Source organism: Phymastichus coffea, unplaced genomic scaffold (assembly GCF_024137745.1).
Source record: "Phymastichus coffea isolate CEN01 unplaced genomic scaffold, Cenicafe_Pcof_1.1 PCOF00011, whole genome shotgun sequence".
Lineage (NCBI taxonomy): Eukaryota > Metazoa > Arthropoda > Insecta > Hymenoptera > Eulophidae > Phymastichus > Phymastichus coffea.
Genome location: NW_026706822.1, coordinates 6,221,954 through 6,249,802, shown reverse-complemented (window position 1 = coordinate 6,249,802; position 27,849 = coordinate 6,221,954). Strand labels below are relative to the sequence as shown.

At 36.6% G+C, this 27,849-nt stretch overlaps 1 protein-coding gene across 9 annotated transcripts in view; it reads right to left on the bottom strand.

Annotated features, from left to right (window-relative positions):
- The window catches only part of LOC131672018 (uncharacterized), a 769,953-nt gene that overhangs the window by 41,522 nt on the left and 700,582 nt on the right, over nucleotides 1-27,849 (bottom strand). For all 9 annotated transcript variants that reach the window (XM_058948981.1, XM_058948937.1, XM_058948954.1 and 6 more), the window contains exon 10: nucleotides 25,004-25,581. In XM_058948981.1, coding sequence (XP_058804964.1) covers nucleotides 25,004-25,581 — 578 coding nt within the window. The remainder of the gene's footprint in view (nucleotides 1-25,003; nucleotides 25,582-27,849) is intronic.

The window sequence follows — 27,849 nt, the reverse complement described above, 5'->3', positions numbered from 1 at the left end:
AATGTTTGTTTCGCGTTACTCACTCTCTCTTTATCACAAACTTTGTACTTTGATCTCCTTCTTAATCATTTTTAAATATAATACTCAAGCTTGATTCACTGTTGTAACTCTTTAATGAGTTTTATACCAATCGCTCTGTGTTTACAACTCTTGTAAGCAATAATGAGCTTTGAAAGTATATCCATTAATTTGTGATTACCGTGTAGACTAAATTTTTTCTACATAGCATTTTTCAACGTGCGATTGAATTGTTCACATATTGAAGCTTTGAGTGAACTACAAGTCGAGTAGAAATTAATTTTATATTTTTCTTACGAGAACTTCAAAAACTGCATTGTAAAAGTTCTTGCTTATGTCCGTATAAAGATTATTTAACACTCGGCCTTTCACTAAAACAGATTTCTTTGCCACTATTATATCACTACCGATTCGGTTTTTCGTCGGCACCGTCAATGCATACTATGAAAAATTATAAATTATCGTGAGAAACCAATTATAGCTGCGATTGTCTCTAGAACAAGCCTGTACATCGACGAGATGAGCTTGCTGCGAGGGTGAGTCAATAAGTCCTCAGAAAAAAATATAAAAACCATTTTTATTTGGTAAATTTTTTTTATTTTTCAACATAATCTCCTTTTAGCTCGATACACTTTTCCGAGCGTCCTTCAAGTATTTTGTTTAAGCCATCAAAAAAAAATAATTTTGGAAGTTCCTCAAAATAGCCATTTGTTTTTGTTATGACCTCCTCGTTCGAGATGAATTGTTGTCTGACAAGTTACTTTTTTAGGTTTGGGAATAAAAAAAGTCACTAGGAGCCAAATCTAGTAAATACAGTAGATGGTCTACTATTTCGAACTTCAATTCCTTAATTTTAGCCATTGAAACTAACCAAGTGTGCACTCGTGTATTGTCTTGATAAAACAGAATATTTTTTTGTCCAAATAAGGATGTTTTTCCTTTATTTTTTCGCTTAACCGGTCCAACAACGACGCATAATACTCACCGGTGATTGTTTGTTTTGTTTTTCTAAATAGTTGACAAAAATAATTCCACGTGCATCACAAAAACAGTGGCCATAACCTTGCCAGCCAATTTCACTGACTTCGCCTTCTTTGGAGCTGGTTGACCTTTCACAAGCTACTGTTTTGGCTGTTCCATCGTCTCAAGAGTGTAGTGGTGTATCCATGTTTTGTCTGCAGTTATGAATCGACGTAGAAAGTCGTCCACATTACGGTGGGCCTCAGCGGCAACCACTCGACTGCGTCTATTACACAGGCCAACAAATCTCAGAACCTGAGACCGGACCTAGTGTACCCGAAGTGTTTTGGTGCACTGAAAACGAATCCGAGCTCAGAATTTAGCCTATACGTCTGAGTTGCGAGATATCCTAACCTAAAAGTGCAAAAAACACCGTTTTTTGCTATTTTTGAGGTTACATAGCATCTTGAATAAATTTTTTTTTCCAAAACGAGTAGAAGCATCACAAAGGAGCACTCTTGTCCTTTTAAATCCATTTTTCAGATTCAAGATGGCTTTTTTTTTCGTCGAGATATCATTGATTAAAGTTAAATATATTCGGAGTTTTGTAACAACGTTAAAACAGCCTATGTAGCATATGTGAGGCTATAAGCCCAATTTATAAGTGATCGTATTCGATCGAAAAAATCTATATATGGGTTTTTGAGGTTGCTGTTAAAGAATATAAGGACAGATTTTGAAAATTCAAAATGGCGGATCCAATATGGCGCATCTAAAATTTTATAAGTGATCTCATTCGACCGAAAAAATGTATACATGTGTTTTTGGGGTCACTGATCACGAATACGAAGTCAGATTTTGAAGCTGAGGCAACCCTAAACCCTGTAACCTGCAAGGCTATAACCCCAAACCCTCTAACCCCAATTTCCTTAACCCCCGAACCTTGTAACCTGCGACCCTGTAACCCCAAACCCTCTGACCCCAATTTCCTTAACCCCCGAACCCTGTAACCTGCGAGGCTATAACCCCAAACCCCGTGAACCCAATTTCCTTAACCCCCGAACCTTGTAACCTGCGACCCTATAACCCCAAACCCTCTAACCCCAATTTCCTTAACCCCCGGGCCCTGTAACCTGCGACCCCAAGACGCTACACCCCCACTTACTCAACCCACAAACCCAGTATCTTGCCGCCCTAGAGTCCAAAACCTTTATATCTACCGTGCGATTATGAGGAAACTGGCCATAGGCCATCCCGTGTTACCATTTAGTTTACATGGAAAAGCAGGTAGGTGACCTGAAAAGACCCCCTGCAATTTATACCTGCTTTCCCATATAAACTAAATGGCAACACGGGATGGCCTATGGCCAGTTTCCTCATAATCGCACGGTATATCATACTTTAGTTTTGGTAATGTCACCAACCAATAGTTGACAATTGAAATGTTATTTCCAACATTGTCTGAAAATTACATGACTCCATATGCTAAACATTGTAAAAAATACTGAACTTAATCGATTTTCAATTTTTTTTATCATAACTTTACTAGAGTTGGATCATGAGACTTGATTTTCTTAGAATATTCAAAAATGTGATAAATTTTAAGTTATCATAAATTAGAAATCACGTTTCAGTTACAGACTGAAAGTGTTATCCGCTGGTTCAAATTGTGATCATTGTTCAGAAAATTTTTTCTTCTTCGAGGTTGCTCTGGAATAGTAAGCTGACAGTTTAAGAGATATATGAAAACACTCGTTTCTTTTTATTCCTTCCGTGTTAGAGATCACGTTTGAGTGGCAGGCTAACGGTTCGGTGCACATGAGAAAAAGTGTATTACTAGCAATATTTCAGTAGCATAGAAAAATTGATAGAAGGAGTTTCGCCTCTAGAATATTTTAACTACGCGATTGATTTGAATACTCGATTTACAAGATATCACGTTTGAGGTACAGGCTAAAATTTACAGCCACCGGTTTGAATACCTTCTGGAAGTCTTTTCAACTTCGAAGTTACTCCGAAATGCTAGGCTAAAGAAATTTTATGTTTTTTTAGTTCCTTCCGTGTTAGAGATCACGTTTGAGTGGCGGGCTAACGGTTGGATGCATACGTGAGATTGATATTGGTATAGTTTTTTACTAGCATTTTCTCTTCATTAGAAATTTATTTATAAGTGCGAGTGTGTGATTAAAAATTGTGGAAAAGATCTCTTTGAATAGGTAGTTGGTCCAATATATTTTCTCGTGTTGGAGATCCGGCTAACTTGTTGATTCTATGTGAATGGTAATTGTCAAAGTTCATCATTCCGTAAGACAAATTACCGAAAGATACATTTAATTATTATGTTATTATTTAATTTACTATTTACAATGAGTTCGCGAGTTTCTTGTTTTAATAAAGTAAACACATTTTGTTATATATGTGGAAAATATGATACGGAAAAATACCGTAGACCAATAACTACATCTATACAGACATTATACAATAATTGCTACGGGCAACAGATGACGAGTTTAGATAAAACATGGGTACCTAAGTCAATTTGCAATACGTGTAGACAATTTTTGATGAAATGGAATGGAAAAGATACAATGACAGATGTCGTCATTCGGCCAGCTATATGGCGCGAGCCAAGAGATCATACAACAGATTGCTACTTTTGTTTATGCGATACAACAGGTTTCAAAAAACAATATTTGTACAAAATAGAATATCCTTTTGTAAACAGCGTAACACCAGCAGAAGTAGGAACTATGAGAGGTTCTGAGAAAAGAGTCGATGAATCTGACCCGGTATCAATGGATACCGAGGAAACAGATGAGACTGGAGAATTTCCTTTTGAATCTAGTTCGGATGATGAAAGTCCTAAATTGTTTGACCAAAATGCATTGAATGATCTTATTCGCGATCTAAACCTACCGAAAGACAAAGCTGAGCTTCTTGCCTCCAGGCTTAAAGAAAGGAACCTACTGTCATCCGGTACTAAAGTTACTGTTTACAGAAAAAGAGAAAAAGAGTTTCTTAAATTTTTTTCAAAAGAAGATGGAATAGTTTTTTGTAATGACATTAGAGAACTTATGAATTTATATCAAAGTGGTATATATAAGCCAGAAGATTGGCGTCTTTTCATAGATTCCTCAGTGAAAAGCCTGAAAGTAGTTCTGTTGAATAATGGAAATACATATGCTGCACTTCCGGTAGGCCACTCTACTGTACTCAAGGAATCTTACATGAATTTCCAATTACTTTTGGAAAAAATAAAGTATAATGATCACGACTGGCTTCTTTGTGGTGACTTTAAAATGATCAACCTTATAGTAGGTTTGAAATCGGGTAACGTTAAATACCCTTGCTTTCTTTGCCTTTGGGATAGCCGTGCAAAACAGGAACTGCAGTGGAAACAAGAGAAGTGGCTAAAAAGACGTGAGTGGAAAGTTGGGGAGTACAATGTGGTTGAAAAATCTCTTATTGACAGAAACAATATATTATTACCACCATTGCATATCAAATTAGGTCTCATAAAGCAGTTTGTGAAAAAGTTAAATCAAGAAGGTGACTGTTTTAAGTACATTAGGTCTACATTTCCTAATTTGAGTGATGCAAAAGTATCGGAAGGTATTTTTGTGGGTCCTGATATTAGAAAGCTCATAAACGATGATGAATTTATAAAAACAATGACGCCCATTGAAAAAAATGCTTGGTTAGGTTTTAAGAATACAGTGCAAGGATTTTTAGGAAACAAGAAGGATCCTTATTATAAAAAAATAGTGTCTGATATGCTAGAACACTATCGAATATTGCAATGCAATATGAGTCTCAAATTGCATTTTCTCAAATGTCACTTGGACTATTTCCCTGAAAATCTTGGAGCGTACAGCGAAGAGATGGGCGAAAGATTTCACCAGGATTTGTATCAACAAGAAATGCACTACCAAGGTCGGTGGGATAAACATATGTTAGCTGACTATTGCTGGTCACTAAAACGAGAAGACAACCCAGAAAGCCATAAGCGAAAATCTCTCCAAAGGTCCTTTGATACTAAACGCGAGAGATTCCATAAAAAATAATTTTGAAATAGCCGGGAAAATCGTTTATGAAAAAGATTAATTTGTAGAATGTGATGAGTAATATGCTACTTAAGAACGTTGAAAATAAACTTTTAAAGATTCAACATAGCAGACACTTCGACTCGAATGTTGAAGAAGTTAAGATGTAGCTGTCCAAGGTTATTGCCTCGGTAGGTACAAATTATGAAGGGTGAGGCAATTGAGATATAGCGGGATAGGGTTATAGCCTCGCCTGGTTTATGGGTTAGGTAATTGGGGTTATTGGATCTCAGGGTACAGGGTTTGTGGGTTAGGTAATTGAGGGTAGCGTCATTGGGTTATTGGGTCGCAGGGTACAGGGTTTGTGGGTTGAGTAAGTGGGGGTGTAGCGTCATGGGGTTATTGGGTCGCAGGGTACAGGGTTCGGGGGTTAAGGAACTTGGGGTTAGAGGGTTTGGAGTTATAGCCTCGCAGGTTACAGGGTTTAGGGTTGCCTTAGTTTCAAAATCTGACTTCGTATTCGTGATCAGTGACCCCAAAAACACCAAAAACACCCAAAAACACCAAAACACCCAAAAACGCCTGTGCACATTTTTTCGGTCGAATGAGATCACTTATAAAATTTTAGGTCCGCCATATTGGATCCGCCGTTTTGAATTTTCAAAATCTGTCCTTATATTCTTTAACAGCAACCTCAAAAACCCATATATAGATTTTTTCGATCGAATACGATCACCTATAAATTGGGCTTATAGCCTCACATATGCTACATAGGCTGTTTCAACGTTGTTACAAAACTGCGAAAATATTTAACTTCAATCAATGATATCTCGATGAAAAAAAAAGCCATCTTGAATCTAAAAAATGGATTTCAAAGGACAAGAGTGCTCCTTTGTGATGCTTTTCCTCGTTTTGGAAAAAAAAATTTATTCAAGATGCTATGTAACCTCAAAATGAGCAAAAAACGGTATTTTTTGCACTTTTAGGTTAGAATATCTCGGAACTCAGACGTATAGGCTAAATTCTGAGCTCGGATTCGTTTTCAGCGCAACAAAATACTTCGGGTACACTAGGTCCGGTCTCAGGTTCTGGAGTTTGGTCAAATTTTGTCAGCCTGTGTTATTTTCCTTCCACGACGATTTTTCGGTCCATCTGTAAAATCCAAAAAAAAACAAGATTGGATGAAACTCCCTGCGCGCAGAAATAACCTACTATATGCCGCATCTTACCAGGTTACGCGTTCCCACGTTTTTCGTTCCGTGAACGCCCTGGTCCTCGTCGGTTATCGCTCTCTTACCGTCTCTTGTTCGGGATAATCGGTCCAACCGTCCTTTGTACGACGGGCACGGTCTTTTGAGGTCTACCTCTCCCTCTAGATTCACGGGAAAGTTGTCACCTCCTGGTTGACCGTTGATCATCTCTGGGACATTCCGAGGTCGATCTCGACCTATCTTGGTTGGTGCGGATATCGGTAAATCCGACGCCTAGGTGGGATTGTTACCTACGACCGTGGGGGCTGCTATTTCGATCCACTCGCTCGATAAATCCCCGTCCGGATCTTCGCACGCTCTCGCGGAATCGCTCACCTCCAACAGTCCTTTTTCACGCAGCTCGCGGGATTCGCTGTCGGTCGCTTCTTCGCCCTCTTCTTCGCCTGGACCATAGTACGGTTAAAGGTCTTTGGCGTGGAAGAGCTCGGGCAGAATCTCCAGCAAATTACCCAGTCTATATGTGTTGGAACCACATATCTCTTCAATCACATACGGACCGGCGTATTTCATCGCTAATTTGGCTGATATGGCTTTGGCAGCCGAGGAGAGTACCCTGCTTCTCTTCCATACCCAGTATCCATCATTAAACTCGGGTGCCGTCTCTTCCGGTCGTAGTAATCCGCCTAACCCGCTTCCTCCTTTAACTTGGAGTTGGCACGCTCCCATAAAATAGAGAGCTTCTTCATATGTTCAGCCCAATCTACTGTAGCTGGCCCTTCGAACACTCAAGGGCCTGCTGATCCTGGGATCTTCTGAACGTCAAATGAGGTATCGGCTGACGCTCAAAGATGAGCATCGCAGGATTATATCCGATCGCGCTATGAGTTGTCGAGTTTAACGCGAAGTTAAACTCTGACAGGTGTTCATCCCAGCTCTCACGATCACGGCTCACGTACGACGTAATCATGGTTTTGAGCGTCCTGTTTACTCACTATGTGGGATTCGCTCTAGGATGGTACACGGGAGTCAAGGCGCGCTAGATGCCGTTCATCTGGAGGTATGAATCGACTTCCTGATTCTTAAACTCGGTTCCGTTATCCGATAAGAATACCACTAGGGCACCAAACCTAGTGACAATCCGCTAGTGTAATTCCTTTGCGATCGTCTTCCCATTTACTTTGCATATCGCAACGTACTCCACCCAGCGAGTAAAAAGATCTATAAAGACCAGGACATATTCAAAACCTCTAGAGCTTTTCGGGAATGGTCCAGTGATATCACCGGCCACTACTTGCCAGGGTCGTGACACTTGTCTACGACCCATCAACCCCCAAAGTGCCTTTTGTTCCACCTTGCATTGCTAACATACCGGGCAACTGTTCACATACTCCCTGACCTGACCATACATCTTAGGCTAGTAGTACAAGCGCCTAGTTCTGGAGAACGTACGCACTCGTCCTTGATAACCTGCACTTCCTGGAGGCGTGGTTGAATCGAGTCACGCTGGGACGAACGGTCTGCATCGCCCATTTCATGCATTCCGTCCTCCAGCTCTCGTATACTCTGGTAAATGTCCTGTACTTCCCGCTCCGCACACACCTGTATTCCCTGGAGAGTCTGAAGCGTCTTTAGGATCCGGTCTATTTTCCGGAAGGCTTCGCTTAAGGATAGTTCTCCTTTGGGCTTCTTTCGGGTTCAGGACTCCTGCGACCTCAGATCCGGTTTACTCCGTTTCCTTTCCCCCTCCTCCTGCTCTTGGATCTGGAGTCTTCAACTTCTGAGTCCTCATCCAGGTAGGCGAATGTCCTTGACAAATTTGCCAAAGTTATTCCCTCCCTATTGATGAGTCTCAGTGGATGGTCCCTGTGCTCTTCCTGATTGTGGCTTTTCAACTCGTCGCAGATTGTATCGAGCCACGTTTGGCGGGTGCGCTTCCTGCGTTCCGCCAACTGCTTATTAAGCGTGATCTCCTCGAAATTTGCGACGCTGTACTCATCCAGCAACCATTTACCTAGCCTAGCCGCCTACTGGATGACGCTGCCGTCTCTGCGCTACTCTAATTTCGCCAGGTAGCGTTCACGCTGTGCGGAGGTCAGCTCTAATGCCCACATTTCGATTTGGGCTGACAACAGAGCCATCTTGCCTCCGCACGGGTGTAGGATGCGGTCGAGATTTAAAATATCTGCCAATTCGACCACTACCGCTTCCTATCACCCAAGGTATGCTTGGTTGATGAGCGGGGTATATACTAATTAGTGTTACTACCCTTACTGCCTTCTTTTCAAGGCGCAAACTCGCAAGATTATGAGTGCGTGCAGTCCCTTCAAACTATGTAATTATAAGATAAAATATCCCACCTAAGGTCGGAGCCTGCTGTTTGCTTGGTCCGCATGGCTAATATGTTCTGGGCTACACATTTGGTTAGCTCTCTGCTCTTATCGTTGCTCAGGTGATTCCGGCCCCCCTTTATGGACTAAACTGTGACTCAAATGGGCTAGTACCTGATAACTCACAACGATTTGGAATCTCTTCGACCTATTAATTATATCCTCTTTCGGCCCTTATTTACAATAAATATTACAATTTATACAAGAAAGGTCGAAGTAATTCCCTTTTTCCCCTGCAGAGTGCACACCGATCACGATCTCATGCTAACACCCGTTCAAACCTTCCTAAGCGCTCGCGCAATCGTCTCTCTCTCCCGTGCGTCGATTACCTTCGATGCATAAACCTATTCGCATAAAACGGGTCTTAATACCAGTTGGGCGCCATGTAACGGGGTGGATTAGCTGGTACAAATAGGGTTTATTAAAGAACAAACTCCCACGATACAGAGCTAACTACCGCTCCGTTAAACACGTATGAATATACGTGTATTCGCCTTTATGTTTGATACTTTCGTTCCGATATCTCCTTTTCCAACCGAGTTGAACTCACCTTAAGTCACCTGACTTGTGACACTTGTTCTATCTTAGGTGTGAGTGACCTGATGTTTATTCCAACTAATCCCCTAGATGAAGTCGGTTTAAAATTTAACCGGTGACAGATCCAACAACTAAAAGGAAACGAAATAACGTAATTCGGCGAATAAAATCAAAATCGTTTATGACTAGAAAACTAGTCTTTGATGGGCCGACAGACTTTCGCACGCGAATAGGATTTACAATTTTTAATAATATGGGAAGAGACAGAGAAAGAATTCAAAATTCTACGTGAAAACTAATGCTCGACGCGAATACAAAAATAACAATCACGATAGACAAAATATTCTTGTGAATATTTTGTCGCGCACTAAAAGGGAGGTGTACCTACCCTGCGGTGTAATTACGGTGATCAGCCGTAATTGTTGAAGCAAATCGAATGTTGGTGCTCCTCTGTAACCAGCTGCGGTACCTCGGTCACGAAGATCGGTGACTGCTGCAATTAATGCTGCTATTCGCTGCTGCTACGTTTTGCTGCTAATGTCTACTATCACTCGCGCACGCATTCAAAGAATCCCAGGAAATAACTTTTTATTGACAAAACAGCGAAATACAGTGGAAAATAATTTGGCGGTACTCTCTCACAAGCAATAACTAAGGCTTAACTGATACTTTGGACTCTCGCGCGCCCCCTCTCACTCTTAGACTTTCGTTCTAGCATCGCGAGTGCTACTGAATCGCGAACGTATCGATTGATCGAATCGACTACAGTTGCAATATATGTCACAAATGGTGCACATCTTTTGTGTCCTAAATGAACATTTTGAAAAATTGCACCAATTTTTCTTTTTTTCGAAAAATACAGATTGATGCTTTTTTAATTTGTTAGGTGAAGTTTTAATCAAATATTTACGAGCTACTTCTATTGCAGTACCTTTAATACTTATTTTTTATTGTCTTCGCACACCATATTTTTTAGCACTGTAACATTTGCTATAGATGCTTGAATCAATCGTAGAAGTATCACCTAAGTCCATTTCTTCGATCTTATTGAAGGCATCAACATACTACAGTGAAAATCATGCTTGTCAACTCTCCTCATATTTTTGTTATAAATATTGAATACATTTAGGAAAGGTAAATCTATTTTAGTACTCTCCTGTTTAGAATAGCGTTTCATTGAAGACAAAGAGGTAACATCTGCTGGTGTAGAGAGTACAGAAACATGTTCCGAGACCATAATAGTTACATAATTCATTCCACGTTTTTTGTCATGTTTTCCACTGTAAGAACCTCGACATCATTTTCGATATCATTACTCACATTCTTCACACCTTTTTCGATATCATTAATCACATTTTGTTCACTCTATCTGCTCGAACTATACCAATAGCTCTTATTCAAATGTTTTTCAAATGAACCAATAGATCGAGACTACAAAAATAATTATCAAAACACAAATGATACTTTATGATTTTTTTATGATTTTTTTTTATCGAGTACATTACTTCTTGCTTGCGAAAAAGGGATTGATCACTTACTGCAGTAAATATCGCAATCAAATAAATATCCTTCAGGATTATACAAGGACCACTGTTTAATCCCCTACTATTCAGGTATATCCTTAATGTATCGTTTCAAAACAGTTTGAGTATAGAACATTATCATCGTTTCATCAACTAATAAAGAAGTTGAAAAATAAACAAAATGTTTAATATTTTTTTTAAAAATTTGAAATAGAGCACGAACCTAGTAGTATTTTATTACTAGTACTAAGAATATTCGGATTCAAGATATTCATGTTTGTTTTCATTTTCATAAATTTAGCTCATTACTGAAGCTGCTGGTTCGCAAGCTAATAAAGGAACCGTAGACCAGTAGTCTTTTTCAGTCTACCTACTATTGAAAATTGAAATCACAATGATTCCTATAAACACATTCAAATCAGCAAGAGTAATTTTGTAACTATTTAAATTTGTACTTTCGATTATGTAATTTTTTATTTCATTAGAAAAAAGTACTCAATAACTTGTGCAAAAAAGAGGTATCTTGAATTTTTTTCTTGAGCGATTCGGGCAGTAAAAATTCATTTGTTACTTCCGCATCAATTTTTTTTTTACCATCGACCTATTTATAAATATGATTTTGTTCAAGTAATTCTTGATCATCTGTGTAGTTTTCAAGAATTTTTTGTACAATGCTGTAGGTAAAAAGAAGTCACTATTTTTCTCCTCGTTAAAATCTTCTGAACCACATTCAGATTCATTATCAGAAATATTGGTGTCATTACCATTTTCAGTTTCAATATTTTCTCTGACACATGCGTTTACTACAATTTTTTTTTTTTGAAGCCGACATTATAGATCATATCAGAATTAAAATAATTTTCACGGAAGAATTTAAAAAGTACCTACTAAAAAATAATCATTTAGTAGTTTTACAACGGTAGTCGATTCGATTAATCGATCCGTTCGCGATTCGCACACTCGCAATGTTAATTCGAATGAATAAGAGAGAGAGAGAGGGCAAGCGAGGGTTTGAATATTCAGTTAAGCCTCAGCTACTTTCGTGAAAGTACCGCCAATATTTTGCACAGAGTTCTTCCGTGTTTTATTGAAAGTTTCCTGGGATTTTGATACGTGCGTGAGTGTACGAGGAAGCAGCAGCAGCATTAGAGCAGCAGCATGCAATAGCAGATTTTGAGTGAGGCTGCGCAGCTGATCCAAGGAGCAACGTTTAATCCTCACTTCAACAATTACGGCTGATCACCGTAATTGCACCGCAGGGTAGGTGCAACTCTCTTTATTATTGCGCGACAAAATACTTTCGAGAGTATTTTGTCTATCGCGAGCGTAATTTTTTGTATTAGCGCCGAGCGTTAGATTTCGTGGGAATTTTCGAATTCTCTCTCTCTCTCATCGAATTATAATCTATAATTATGAACTCTATTCGCGTGCGTTAGTCTTTCGGCCCATAGAAGACTGTAGTTTTTTATTAATTAAACTTTATTAATTTTATTCGCCGTTTACGTCATTTCGTTCCCTAATAGTTAATAGATCTATAAAGATCTATATTAATAGTCTTAATCCGATTTCGTCTAGAGGATTAGGCGGATTAGGCATTAAGCCATTCATACTGAAGATAGATCGAGTGTCACAAGTCAAGTGACTTAAGGTGAGTTCAACTTGGTTGAAAAGAAGACACTGAAACGAAAGTATTAAACGTAAAGGCGAATACACGTATAACTATACGTGTTTAACAGAGTGGCGATTAGCTCTGCATCGTGGGAGTTTGTGCGTTAATAAATTTCTCATTTTGTAGTATAACCACCCCGTTACAGTTTATCTAAATCAGAAACAAAATTTATTCTGTGCAACCAACACTCATGTATTGAACATGAAAAAACTACGTTTAGCAGAATGTAAATTATTTTAGTATTGAAATTTTTTCGATTAAATTCGAGCTTCTAAAAAAATTATTCTGTACATTTTTTAATCGATCAGTATAAAATAAAAAAAAAGTTTAAATATAATATTGAGAAAACAAACAATTATAGAGAATTATTAGTACTATTAAAGTATTATACGTAAATGCAAAATAAGATGAGTGATGTAATTTTGCAATCTAGAATTTGAAAATTTTGAAAATTCCATTTCAAATTCGTTATCAGCAACCCTAAAAACTCTTTTATAATAAATTTGATCAAAATCTGTTGATTTCCAAAAGTGTTGTCCGCCACCTTGGATTCGTCATATTGGATTTTTCAAATCTAGCCATATATTCATTTTCATCAAGCCCAAGAAACTTTAAAAATACATTTTCACACACATCCGTGGTGAATGGATTTTCATATGGTAATTTCAATATTTAGATTGAAATCTTAACATTATAGATGTCATTTTGTAAAATCGCCATCTCGAATTTAACTTGAAAACATGATAAGTTTAAAGATTAGGATACATGGATGCAAAAAATGCATGTTTGCACTATGTCCGAAACCAATTTTTAATTCAGAAATCTTGACTCATTATAAAATAATTGATCAACAATCATAACGTTTAACTAAAAACGCAAATATAACCTATCAAAATGAAATTTTTGACAATAACTAAAATTAGATTTGTAAAGATCATGAAATAGACAAATTTAGAGTTTTATTTAATTCGATTTCTTCATGCAAATATCGAATAAAAAATTTGGTGAAAATATGCCCGTTTGGTCCTTAATGAGTTAAGCAGCTTAATGGCTGCTTGCTCTCAGTAACTGCCAAGTTGAAGTACTACTCTCAGTAACGGTCTAGTGGATATGCAAGGTTTATAATGCCTGGAAAAACGTATGTTTTGACTGTTGTACAAGTTAGAGCAGCTAATAGTGACCTCGAGAACGGATGGCAGGGAACGTCGAACTAGGCCAACAACAATTTTGGGTTTACTGGTGTCATCGCAGACGTCGTTGAACGAGACTGACCGGACGCGACCTCGTCAGGGGTGGCGGTCGGACAGGAGTCGGTGAGACCGAGACGTGAGCTCTTCGGTTTCTGGCGAGGTGAGTGATGGAAGTTACACTAGCGAGGACGAAAGACCACGTTCTCGCTGCTAATGCCGGTCATACCGTGACAGCCGGGCCCGTGCGAGTTCCATCGACTCAACCTAAAGGAGCTAACAAGGACGATTAAACGGAAAACGGACTGATGCTGAGACGGCGTTCCACACATGGAACTTAAAATTTAGCTGAGTTCCGAGTTCATTGGCCAAGCGTTTCCTGGAAAAATTTGAACGCTACGTACATACGAGTATCAGATCATCAAGTGATGCCAGTTTTAGACGTGATCTTTTCCGATCACGAAGAAGTATAGCTGACCAACAAACTCGGAACATGGCAAACGTTTCAGAAATTTGAGAACAGCTTCCGCTATCGCTAATACCGGGCACTATCGAGACAGGAGCTCTACAACGTATTGGTTCGACGAATGAAGACGGAGAATGAAACTATTGCAGATTACCTCATTGCATTCAAAAGCATCGTAAGGCGAATACGAACTCTCCCGTCCGAAAGGAAACAATTCCGGCTTGCGAAAGCGGGACTGAACCCGAAGTATGGGAGATACATCCGGAAAAAGATGATGGCAATATTAAATATTATGGGAGAAAGCTAAAAAAGCACCGTAAATAAGGGCAAGAAAAGCCACGTGGCAACCAGTGCTGTGACTGCTCAGGTAAACGTGCCTTTGGTGGGGAAATTGAAGGCGAAGAAAAAGAAGAAGAAAGCAAAAGCTTCTGGTACCAGATATTCTTCAGGTAGCGATTTGTATCTGTACCGAAGCAACATCCCAATCTTAGGACCTAGAAGAATCTCAGAAGATTAGGCGAGAAGATCTGCGGGCATTCCTGTCCTTGTAAGCACCGGCGCAAACTGATAAGCACCAACAATGTTCAAAAAACCGATAAGATTAGATTGTCTTTCAAGGATGGTGTTATGGTTGCAATCGAGGAGGCCACAAAATCTCGGAGTGCCTCAAAGTCGATCGCAGCCAGAGCATCCAAGAACAGGGAAGCCTAGTCTGCTTCCAATATCACAAAGTGAGGCAATGTATCCCCTGGGTAGGTCGAGCAAGTTATATCAGGTATGCTAAGTCCCAAATTGCACTTTTAGTACATGCGTGAACTGCGAGTTAATCCGCAGGTGAGCGAAAAACGGGTCAGCAGGGTGCGGAGCTCACATGTTGTCTGAAATGGCTCGCAGTGGGCTGCCGGCATCAAGCATGACAAGTTCGATTTAAGGGAGAGTCTAGAAAACAAGAAGGACGGAGATGGAGGATAAGTATTAGCAGAAGCTCGCGAGACAACTTAAGAACCGTTGGCAGATTACCGACGGCGGTAAATGCTTAAAACTGCGTGATGGACAGGAGTGGCATAAAGCAAGTCATGTGAGGTAGCGTCAGCGAGCTAGTTTTCTCAATGAGTCGTCCTATCGACAGAGACGCTCGGCAAGTCCAAGAAGCTTACAGATGGGACAATAGAATTATTCGGATTACTGATTGAGGCATCCTTATGTATTGGGAACACGACGGGAGAGTTGAAAGCTGACAGGTGACAGAAAAAGAGAACCACTAGTTCAGCAAGCACCTTCGTGCCGATTTTTAGTTAGTATCTGCTACGATTTAGCAGGGGTCGTCGCGTGCGTTGATTTTCCTTCGATTTTTCAGCAAGTTTTCCCACGACCTCGTCGACAATTATATTAGAGACACATTCAGTGTACGAAAGAATTTTATTGTATGGTGGGCTGGATTGCTCCCAGTCATTTCTTGTAGTATACCCGGGCGATGCGTGTGAAACTTCAGTGAGGTTTCGCGGTGTGCACGAAGCGGCCGGTGCTGCTGGCAGAGCTGTCAAACAACGGAGGACAATGGCAGCGAACAGCAGTGACAACAGCAACAACAATGACAACAACAGCAAGAGTGACGACAACATCAACGAGGACAACGAGCACAGAGGCTCGAGAGATGAGTGGAAAAGTGGGTGATTTACCACTAACGACCAGGACAGCGGGTGAAGTTGGTGCCGTGTTTTCTCTCTCTCTTTCTTTCTCTTGCTCTCACTCCCTCTCTCTATCTTTTTCGCATGCTTGGGGTGCCAGCTAACAGCAGGTAGTGTGGTAGACTTACCAGTTTTACCGTCGGTCGCGATCGGTAATGGTTCTGTACGGGCGAATTTTGGGTTAAAGTTAAGCTTAGAAGGATCGGTGAGCAGATCTGCTACGGGTCATTCCCCCCCCCCCCCCCCCCCCCCCGCTACAGTCACGGCTTATAGTTCCGTACGCGTTTGAGTTACCAAGTAAAGGTTTTAATATTAAATCGTTGTCACAATCGCTGTCATCAGAGTCACTTATCATCCCGAATCCTGTCCGTGCAATTAACGTGTTTTTCGTGTTAGCCGTGGAAGTATTCGTGCCTTAGGAATCCCTCCTTTAAATAATTTGTATGAATTGCCGTGAGGTAGCCGCATGGAACTGGACACACATCTCCGCTTTATCATGTGAGTAAGCTTCAGAAACTATTTCAAATCAATTTTTAGAACATAATACAGGCCGAAAAATTTTAGGCCCAAAGACCAAATCTAATGTATACGAAGAATTTTATACGCTGAATCCGAATCTGCGCTCAAAAGAGTAACGTCAAAATCTGAAGTTTTTTAGTCTGTTTTTCAAACATTTGTAACTTCAAACAGACTGGATGCAAAATAAAGTATAAAGTTTTAAAATACTTTTATGTTTAGGAGCTATTGCGAGAACTATTTTAAATTATATAAAAAAATAACCATCCCTTAGAATAGAGGATGAAATACCCTTCGTATTTTGGCTTGCGATCGTGACCACATGAAAGATATTAATAATTCCGTAAAAAACATTCAAAATAAGCGTTCTTATTAAGATAGAAAGTTTTCGGGGCCACTGAACACGAATATGACATCGGCGAAGGACCCCGAGGTACCTGATGTCCAGAGTAACCTGTTTAAACGTCGTGTCCTGGAGTTTTCCCGGAAAACTTTTCAAAAGTTTTTCCAAACAAATCACTCAGGAGTTTTTTGAGGTTGCTGAATATGACATCGGCGAGGGTCTCCGAAATACCTGGTGACCGAGATGATTGGTATGAACGTTGTCTCCTGAAGATTTTAGCTAAATCTTTTTAAAAATTGCTCAAAATTGTAACTTTAGGGTTTTTGAGGTTGCTGAACATAAATATGATGTTGGCGAGGGTTTCTGAGGTACCTGATGGCCAGGATGATCGGTACGACGTCGTTTACTGGAGTTTTCCGCAAAATTGCATAATATATAGACGTTTCCACGCGTTTCTAAAAAAAGTAGTTGTCAAGTTTTCTTACATGAATTTTCTTGAAGAACTCTTGTATGTTTTTTTTCGAGCTTCGTTAGTTTTTAAATGGTGAAAAAAACGAAGTTTTTCCAAAAAATTTCAACGCTTACTTTCTCCCCACCTTCTTTTTCGTTGAAAATTTTACACGTAATAGGTGAATACAATACTTTTTAATTCATGTGTAATTGACTTGTGGTTTTTCGTTGCGTTGGAGAAAAAATGTTTTCCTTTTTTTTTTGGTCGAACAAGTTTTTCGATAAATAAATAAGAATTAGTAAGTTCAGCGAACATTAATTTTTTAAATAATACATATATCTTACCATTACATACAATAATGATCAATGATCAACAAGTTTAAAACCAGTAATTAAGATTTTCATCTATCAACGTTTTGACTTTTAACATTTACGTCTCTTCTAGTTGGCTTTTGTCGTTTTCTTTTCTTGCCAATACTTTAGATTTTGTTTTCTTTCTGTTTCTTAGTTTTTTAATTTTTTTAATATTTAATTTCATTCAATAGACAATTTTGTTCCACTCCTTTCCTGCAAACAATACCATATGTAACTTTTCTGAATTTCTTCACATTTTTTCATGATATTATATTTTTTATACTTTAGTACCTGAAGCCCGTTACATCTTCAATTTTTAGCAGTATTAATCGTATTGAAGGAGTATATGTTTGAACTTGTGTCACAAATTCTTCAGCACACGGAATGGATTGTAGTTGATGTTTTTGAAGATTGTAAATAGTAGCAAAATGCTTGACGTATTTTCCGATAGCATCTACTGGTCTCTTGTCTTCTAGTACAGGTTATGACTAGAAAATATCTATTTCATTTAAACACGTCTTACGATATTTTTTATTTCACATAGCTGATTTTTAAACTGACTCACAGCTCCATAGAAATTATTCTAATAATATGACAGCAATCATCAGCCGATAGAAAAAAATTTATAATTATTCAAAGTACTAACGACGTATTTACTTATCGAACAATTTTGCAAGGCCTCGTCAATATTAACCATTCATTCACTGTTATTGGATTATATTTTTTTGTTACCTTTCAATTTATTATCGTGTCATGTAATTTACGCCATGTAGTCCTTGTAGATCTATAATACTTTTCAAATTGATTACCCACATTCAGTTCTCCACTTGTTAAAGTTTAATTTCACTTTCGTCACTTGAAAATAAATTGTCGTCTCTTAAATCATTGTGTTTAGATTTTAGTTTTAAAATTTTATTAAAACAGTTTTGACAAACTGCATTTGAACTGCTAAAAGTATTTTTCTTGTATTTATCTGGCAGTTTATTAGCTAGTTCATCAAGTTTTACATTCTAAATTTTACATTCTTAATTTTATAAATAGAAACTTTGTGGCGTTTTAAAAAGTCTGGGCACTTCATTCTATCACGAGAATAAATATTTTGCTAAGACATGATGTTAATTAATTATTATTAATATCACAGTGCGAATTCCACATGGAACACTTGAAAAGTAAACTTGAAAATTTGTAGTCTTATTGGTCTTTCTATCGCGAAAGTCAAAATACGAAAGAGTAATAGTATTTAATGGCTCTCTCATCTAGGTATCTTTACAATTTTTGAGCTAGAAAAAATTTGTTTATCAAATTGTAGAGTTTTTTAAACTCTACCAAATGGTGTGATACAAAAAATGTTTGGCGCGAAATTCAAATCTTTACAGGCGTTCGAAATTTTTAAAACTCGATATTTTAAAAACAAAAAAATACTCATTTCTGGAAAAAATATATATTATGTAATTGCAGCTCAGAAATGTCTGAATTTTTCCAGATTTTTAAAAGTGGTAGAACGACCTCAAAAAAAATTAAAACAAATAAAAAATACAGTTGTTTTACTCTAGAGCCTTGTAGGTTGAACCTATGGTAAAATAAATATTACCACTGTATTCCACGGGAAAAAATACATTGAAAACATGTATAATATGTGTTACAATATTTCAATAATAATAGTGGCCTATAACAAACTTATTACACATGTTAGGCACACTGTGCACTGAGGTAGAGTTTAATAAATTTTATTTATGTTTATGATTGGGTCGAGTGAAGCTACGTTCTAGGGGCCCTAAAAATCTTTTGGAAGGTTTAGAAGCCTTAGAATCGATTTAACACGTACCTCAATAACGCATCTGAATGAAACACTCCTAGAAAAAATGTATTGAGAAAGCGCCTCCTCGTGGGGCTTGCAGGTACGAATTGATCTACACTGGTACCGTTAAGCCATGGAATATCCCGTTTATAAGACGCTGAAATGCTCTCATTCCAAGATGCAAGCGGCCAGGCCAAGGATCGAGGAACTCACGTTACTATAGAGTATAGACGCCTGCTCGTCCGTCATCTATATAATGTGTACTGCCATTGTATTGAAGTGTTTGTTTTGATAAATACCATAGCGCCCAAGCTATCAAATTCTAGTTTTGAGTGTAGTCATATAGTTGTGTTTTTTCTAGATTATCTTAAACCATTTTTCTGCTCGACAGTGATAAAAGTAAGTTCTTTTTCGCAATAGATAAAGATATTTTGCGTAGAAGATTATCTGATATGTCCTGATTTTGTAGATAAAACCGAAAGTGTAGTTTTTAGTTGCAGTATTAAAAATCATTTTTTCCTATTATTTGCATTTTAATATTTAGAATTTAAAATTATACAATTATATTGAAATGTAACTGAATTAAAACTCTAACCATAGTTTAAGCTCTCATTGCTTGAACTAACTTAAAAGAAACACTGCACCAATTAATAACTAAATAACAAAAACTATATAATAACATGTAACTGCCTAATATCATTTACAAACGAAATTCACGTTGATTGAACACAATCCAGAAAATGCTTAAAAAGTGCTAAAAAAATATTTAAAAAATATCCATCCATTATATCATTATAGCATTTTTCAAGCATTTTTTAGATCGCGATAAATATTATAAAAAGGAAAAATATAAATAAAGTAAAAAGCAATTAGATAATATATTAGCGGATACATGAATAAATAAAAAGGAAACAGATGAATTTTTGGATGCGTGGCTGAATGGAGTTTTGAGAGTTGGTGTCGCATATGCTCATTTTACTGCTGGCGTTGCTGCCGTTTAATTCAACTCAGTCGTTCATGAGCCGAAGTATTCATTGACTCTCTCGATTATTCATTTGTCTTCCTGTATGCCTATTTGCACAGGTTAATATTTTAGAAAATAAGAAATAAACTAACAGATAGACTAATTTGAATTTGAAATTATCACGCTCATTTTACTTTTACTTGTACTTTTGGAAATACGGGTAACTAAACTCTACTTCTAACTACAAATTAACTTAATCATCAACTTATTTATTGATGAAATAACAATAACTAAATAAGAACGTTTTATTGCTGAATGACACTGTAACAAACGAATATTCACTTCCATCGGATATAAACCAATAAAAATGCTTAAAAAATACTAAAAAATACTCAACAAATGTTCAAACTCATCTCATATAATTAAAATGGTTAACTCGTGATAAATACCGGAAAAAACACATAAATAAAGTAAATAGCAGTTAGGAAACAATCTGGTGAATGAATGAATGGAGATTAATGACTTTGTTTAGAATAGGAAATTGAACGAATGTAGTGTGTGTGTGCCGGCGGTAAGCCACTGGATTTTACTGTTATCGACGCCCTCATTAATTGCTTATTTATAAGTCTGTCTATCTTTCATTCATTTAATTATTGACCAATGTACAATTATTTATTTGAATGTGTTTACATAAATTAAGGGCCCACCACACAGTTATCTTAACCCATTATTTAATAACTTGCGGAATGATTTCGGCTGCGCTGCTCTTTCTTTCTTTCTTTCTTTCTTTAAGCTAACTCCTCTAAATAGCTGGATGATAATCTCCAGCTTAGTCCCGATAAATCGTCTCACCTCAAGAGAGAAAAGGTGGCCATTGTAGTAGAGCTTCCGCCGGCATAGTGTTGATGTTTAGTCTGAAGTCATATCTCTTACTGCAACTTTTAAGTGTCAGATATTCTTGATAAAAACAATGATGAACGAATTCCATAAATTTTTTTTAAATAAAAGGACAAGCGATAATTAGTCTCAGAATACTTATATTGAAATTATTTTAAAAACGTTTCTGGAAATTCGATAAAAAAATTAGTTGATAAGTAAAAGGAAGGTATTAAAAAATAATTTTTCTTTCTAACTATTGACCGTTAAATTATATGGTTAATAACAGTTATCTGTTAATATATTTTCATTCATTATAAAAAATGCAGCACTGTTGCCACATATTACATTTTTTACTGGAGTTTACTGAAGATTGCTAAAAGATCAGTATAGTGAAAATTTTAGGATGGATATTTGTTTGTCTATTGACAAACAAAGATCATTTATTTATGGCTAAAGAGCTGCCTCTTTCATTCCAGGTTTCAGTCATGTCTGAGTCCAGTGTCAGCGAAAAATGTGCAGGATGTGGCTTGTCAAAGAAAAAACTTATTGGTTCAAAAAAATTTGTTGATACAGAAGTAGAAGCGGCAAACCTTTCCGAATATTTCGTGATTACAGTAGTAGTGAATGATTTTCTTTGCTCAAAATGCAGTGGTATGGCACGTATTGCAAATTCAAAGATTACAAAACTTGCACAAGTTCCTCAAACAGACAGTCGATCATCTACAGCATCATCAGATCTACCTTCTCAACCTTCGAAAAAGGATCCAGAATATAAACCAAAGAAATCATTGCCTCATAAAGAAGAAGAAGAAGTAGAAAAAATTGAGTTGCCTTACAGGAGAATAATTTCAACGTACAATTGTTGTTGTCTTTGTGGAAAAAAATCTGGGTTTCTTGTTGTACCTTTTGAAGCACGCCAAAAAGTTTTTAGTGAGAGACAAATCTTCATCCCTGAAGGAAACAGATGTTGCAAGAGTCATCTGATAAAAAAAAATTCTTTGCAGATGAGATAAAAAATTTGACTATCGTTTTCCATTCATCCTTAGTCACTGTCAAAGACATACACGGTGGGTCTGAGCGACATTTAAATAAAAGTGAAAGCAGGTTCCAATTTTTTTGCATATTTCGGTAAAAATACTAATAATTAGAAGATCCCAGAAAGAATTAAAAAAAATCCCTGAGCCCTTTTTGAAAAAATCGATTTTTAAAAATTTTTATCAAACAAAAAAAATAAAAAAATTATTTTGGTTGTGGTTGATGGTATTAATAAATAAATCAATATTTTTTCGATATTTCCACAGATGCACATTTAATAATAAAAAATTCAACACCAGCATTTTGAAAATTAATTTTTTTTTATTTATTGACTGTTTTTACTAATTTTTATCTCTCTATTCTCCCATACACAATCATATTAATGGAGAAACACATGTATATATAAATATCAGTGTTTATTAATAGTATACATACGATAAGGACATAGCAGTATTGTAAACATGTGTGTTTATAGCGCGCACCTGTATCTAAGGAAGTAGTAGCTAGAATAGCGTGCTCAAAAGTTTTCACAGTTGTCCCAGCTTGATTGACCGATCAACAATGAAATCTGCCAGTAATAGTGTTCTCGTGATAAGAAATACAATAAGAATTTTGTTGTAGTTAACGTTCTGTGTTTCTTCAAAATAATTGAATTAGCAACATGAAGCGACGTGCACTAACGCACTCTGAGAATCGTTCGAAAATTTGTTTGGTTTGTCAGAAAAAGAAGGCTAAACTGAAAAAAATTTGTGGAAAGTTTCTTGAGAAATTGGAGAATTTAGAATTTAATTTTACAACATGTTGTAACTCACTAAATTCTCCAATTTCTCGAGAAACTTTCCACAAATTTTTTTCAGTTTAGCCTTATTTTTCTGACAAACCAAACAAATTTTCGAACGATTCTCAGAGTGCGTTAGTGCACGTCGCTTCATGTTGCTAATTCAATTATTTTGAAGAAACACAGAACGTTAACTACAACAAAATTCTTATTGTATTTCTTATCACGAGAACACTATTACTGGCAGATTTCATTGTTGATCGGTCAATCAAGCTGGGACAACTGTGAAAACTTTTGAGCACGCTATTCTAGCTACTACTTCCTTAGATACAGGTGCGCGCTGTAAACACACATGTTTACAATACTGCTATATCCTTATCGTATGTATACTATTAATAAACACTGATATTTATATGTACATGTGTTTCTCCATTAATATGATTGTGTATGGGAGAATAGAGAGATAAAAATTAGTAAAAACAGTCAATAAATAAAAAAAAATTAATTTTCAAAATGCTGGTGTTGAATTTTTTATTATTAAGTGTGCATCTGTGGAAATATCGAAAAAATATTGATTTATTTATTAATACCATTAACCACAACCAAAATTATTTTTTTATTTTTTTTGTTTGATAAAAATTTTTAAAAATCGATTTTTTCAAAAAGGGCTCAGGGATTTTTTTTAATTCTTTCTGGGATCTTCTAATTATTAGTATTTTTACCGAAATATGCAAAAAAATTGAAACCTGCTTTCACTTTTATTTAAATGTCGCTCAGACCCACCGTGCATAACAAAATTATTTGAAGCTATGATTATAACTTCGGACAGAGAGCTGCATGAACGAATTGGTGATTTTACTATCTCTGGAGAAAGAATTCAAACTTTCACTGGACTGCAATGGGAACAGCTGATTCACTTACGTGAAATGATGACTTCTTTGAGAAATTCGGATAAACGTACGGTTACACAAGTTCTCGTAATTTTTTTATTCAAATTTAGTACCGGAAATTCTAATCAAATGAATGCTCTCTTCTTGGTCTGGATCAACACCAGCAAGTATCTAACTTTTCGAAATCCATTTTAAGCTCTTTTGAAAACGACGTATTATCTTCTCGCTTCGGTCTGAAAGATGTTAATAGAGATGAATTAATTCGAAATTATTCAACGATGCTTCTGAAGAAACTTCACAATGTAAGTGAAGAAGAAACAACAATCAGTAAGAAAATCGTTTTAAAATAAATGTAAAAGATATTACAAGATAAGATTAATTCAATTATAACAAACTAATACATAACGTTCTCTACATTTGTAGAAGTCTAAGCAGTTATAGTGTATTTATTTCAATAAATAAAAATTTAGAGTGATTTTAGCATTTAGAAAGAATAAGAATTAGGGCCGTACTGCTTGAAATTAATTTATTCGTAATTCTTTTGAACTATTAATTTTTTCACAGTTTATAACTTTTTACAAATATAGGGGTATTCTTGACCATGTAGGGGTAGATAGAGTAAATTTCAGGTCTAATGCATGAATGCTAGTCTTCGATTTTAATTTAGACTACCTTTTCTTGAAATTTTGGTCAAATAACTTTTTCACATGTTTAGTATTATTTTTACCTCTTGTTGAGGGTGTTTTTGAGCCGTAAAGCATTTTTTAAAAGTGTTTCGATTTTTTTGACACTAGAATCAAATTCAGCAACCCAAATTATGTAGGCTTCTACTGGTCTGGCTCGCTGATCTTGACTTTTTTTATTTGTGGAGCTATGTAATTTTTCACGTTCGGACAAATTTACTAATATTTATTTCAGATAGCAAGGCCACGACATAAAGAAATTTTAGGCATATAAATAAATGTTAAGACATCAAAATGTCTATTTAAATGAAAATCAACCGAAAAATTAAGTTTTTCCTATGTATTATTGATTTTTCGATGGCAAAACTTTCTTACCGAGATTTTTATAGAACACCATTAGAAAAAGCACCCTCAAAAACATAGGAAACATTGATTTCTGAATTTCTCCCTTTCAAATTCATTACGCAGTACTAATTCGAACTCAGATCTTGGAAAACTAGCCTGTAAGCTAGTTAATGTAGCTCTATTATGGAAATTATAAAAATAAACCAGAATACAGCGATAAAATATACCGTCAATAAGAATATGAAATAATAGTAAACATGAAAAAGATAAAAACCTTACCAACTGTAATGTTGCTGAAAAAAATCTTGCTATTTCAGAAAAAGATTCTTTGCTCATCATTTCATTGAAATCAACTCTGCGATTACTTTTTCGTAGTTTCTGTATGATACGTGCCTCATATTCATGTATGAAGAAAGGTGGTTTATGCTCAGCTTCTCTTAATTTAGGTTTTAACTCTTCATGCCATTTAGCAATTTTTTTATCTTCTTCTGTTAATAAATCTAATTTCTTATAAATTTCTTTTATTTTCTCTTTTATAACAACTTCTATACCATTGCTGTAAAGTTCATCAATATTTATTTGATTGTCAGTATTGTGTTTCAGAGACAAAGATAATTTTGAAAGTGGAGAAACTAATGTTGCATTATGTCCCGAATGTAATGAATATTCAGGAAGTGAAATAAGATTGTTTTGGTATGGCGCGTATAAAGATTGATCCAGAGATTTCACACACTTATCAATATTCAGTTCAAATCCTAATAAGTCCATCTTTATGGTGGTAACAGGATTATATTTAATGGTACGCTTTTTCGTAAAACATGTATTTTTTCCATAGAGCTGATCTACTTCTGAATAACCTGTAAAAAATTTATCAATATTTTATAAAAATAATGTAAATCCACAGCTGTGAATTATTAATTAATAGCGTAAAATCTTTTTACGGTAAACTGTTATAATAATGAATATTTTAAATCAAGAGTTATAAACATACTAGAAACTTAGGATAAAGGAAAGAAGCTTCTAATGACTTATACTGGCAACTTATTACTTCTGAGTAATATATGAAATGTCTTTATACTAATAAAAAATTTGTAGCATCACGGATTCTACCAATTCTACGTCGCACAAGCCTGACAGCTGTTTAACAGCTCATTAGATCTGTTCAACAGACAGCAATTAGCACGCGGAAGCGCATTCGGGCAAGCAAGTACGCTCGGGTTATTAAATGTTATGATTCGTTGGTGCCAGTAGATAAGCAATATATGTTCTGGGACACAAAGGAGCCGACAAAGGATGCCGCTGTTACGTCTCGTGCATCAACTACGAATAGCTAATGAATGAGACGTTCCAATATGTTGAATAGTGGTTGGATATGTCTCACTTATAATAAATGTATGTGGAAATGTATGTCTGATAATTGCACTACCTTGATAATCGTAGTTTTTAATTGTTGACAGAAATGCAGCAGGCTCTAACTGCTTGTTGAATTGTTTTGGGTAGGTTGTTGAATAATTACTTGCACGATATTACTTTGTAAAAGTCGCGAGTTTATTAAGTATAGTAACCACCAATTGTCGGACCGGTGTGTACGGAGTTGAGTCTTACAGGTACTTATTGACTGACTGACGGACTACTGATCAACTGCCGAGAGTAATTTGTTCATTCTTTTTTATATCTTTTATAGCTCTTTTCAGGTCAGTATTGCGATATGGTGTGACATTTTGTTTTTGCTGAATATAAATTTTGCGTTTGGTGACTTTATTTAGGCGTGTCCTTTACCTCGTGTTTCGTCAGCTTTTTGCTGACGTGCGAGTATTTTAACAGTTTTGAATTTCATGAATGTGCATTTGTTACAAAAAAGGATGCGTCGTAAGCCGTAACACTTATTTCGGAGTGTCATTCACCTTGCGTTTCGTCAGCTGACGTGCGAGTAGGTTAGCAGCTTTGAATTTCCCTAATGTGCATTTGTTACAAAAAGGATGCGTCGTAAGACGCAACACCGCCAATGTATAAGGGATACGTGTATGTTCTGGGAAACAAAGGAGCCGCCCGATAAAGGTGTCACGGTAGTGACACCTTTTAATTTATGGTCAGACCCCATGCTGAGTGTTTAAAAGGCATTTGATGTTCGTTTGACACCTCGCGCGTGCCGCCAATGTATAAGGGATATGTGTATGTTTTGCGACACAAAAAGGCCACCCGATGAAGGTGTCGCGGTAGTGATACCTTTTAATTTAAAGTGAGACCCCATGCTGAGTGTTTAAAGGGCATTTGATGTTCGTTTGACACCTCCCGCGTGCCAGTGGGCCCCTTCGACACAACCGATGTTCCTTTTTAAATGAAGATGCGTTCTAGCAGCGTGCACTATCCTTTTTCAGAGTCACATATAATTTAGGAAACTTTCGACCACTCACACCAGCTTGCACTCTCTTCCAATAACGCTTTACCTCATGCTGAGGGTTAAAACACATTCGATGTTCCTTTTTCAATGAAGATGCGTTCGAAAGTATGTATTACGCAGTAGAGATTGGATTAAGAGTAATCGTAATGACGAATTGTCTGTTAGTCATTTTATTGCTTTTTTGCCTTAGATATAAGGTTTTTGAGTTAGCCTTGTTTAGTTGCGTTAACATCCCCCACATGCTGAGCGTCTAAGCTTTTTTTTTTGCCTTAGAGATAAGGTTTTTTTTAAATTAGCCTTGTTCAGTTGCGTTAACATCCTCCAACATGCTAAGCGTCTAAAGCGAAATCAATGTTCTTCTTCCTTTAAAGGTTTTTATCAATTTGACTATAGTTTCTTTTGGAGAGTAGGAATCATCCTGATTTGTCCGAAAATCTTTTCCGGAGTCAATCGTTCGGTAGTGCTCAAGAAGAATACATCGACGAAGCATTTAGTATTTTTTAGTAACTGTTCTTTGGTTTTTATAAAAAAAAATTAAAGAAATGGATAGTATACAAATAATTAGTACAATAAATGCCATGATTATTTTCATGGTTAATGTAAGTATTTTATGTATATGTTCTATTAATTATTCAAGATAGTTTTTATAATAAATTGTTTATTTTTTTAGACTCCGCCGATCCTGCTAGCTAGTTTACCGACTAGCATATTTTATTATTTATTG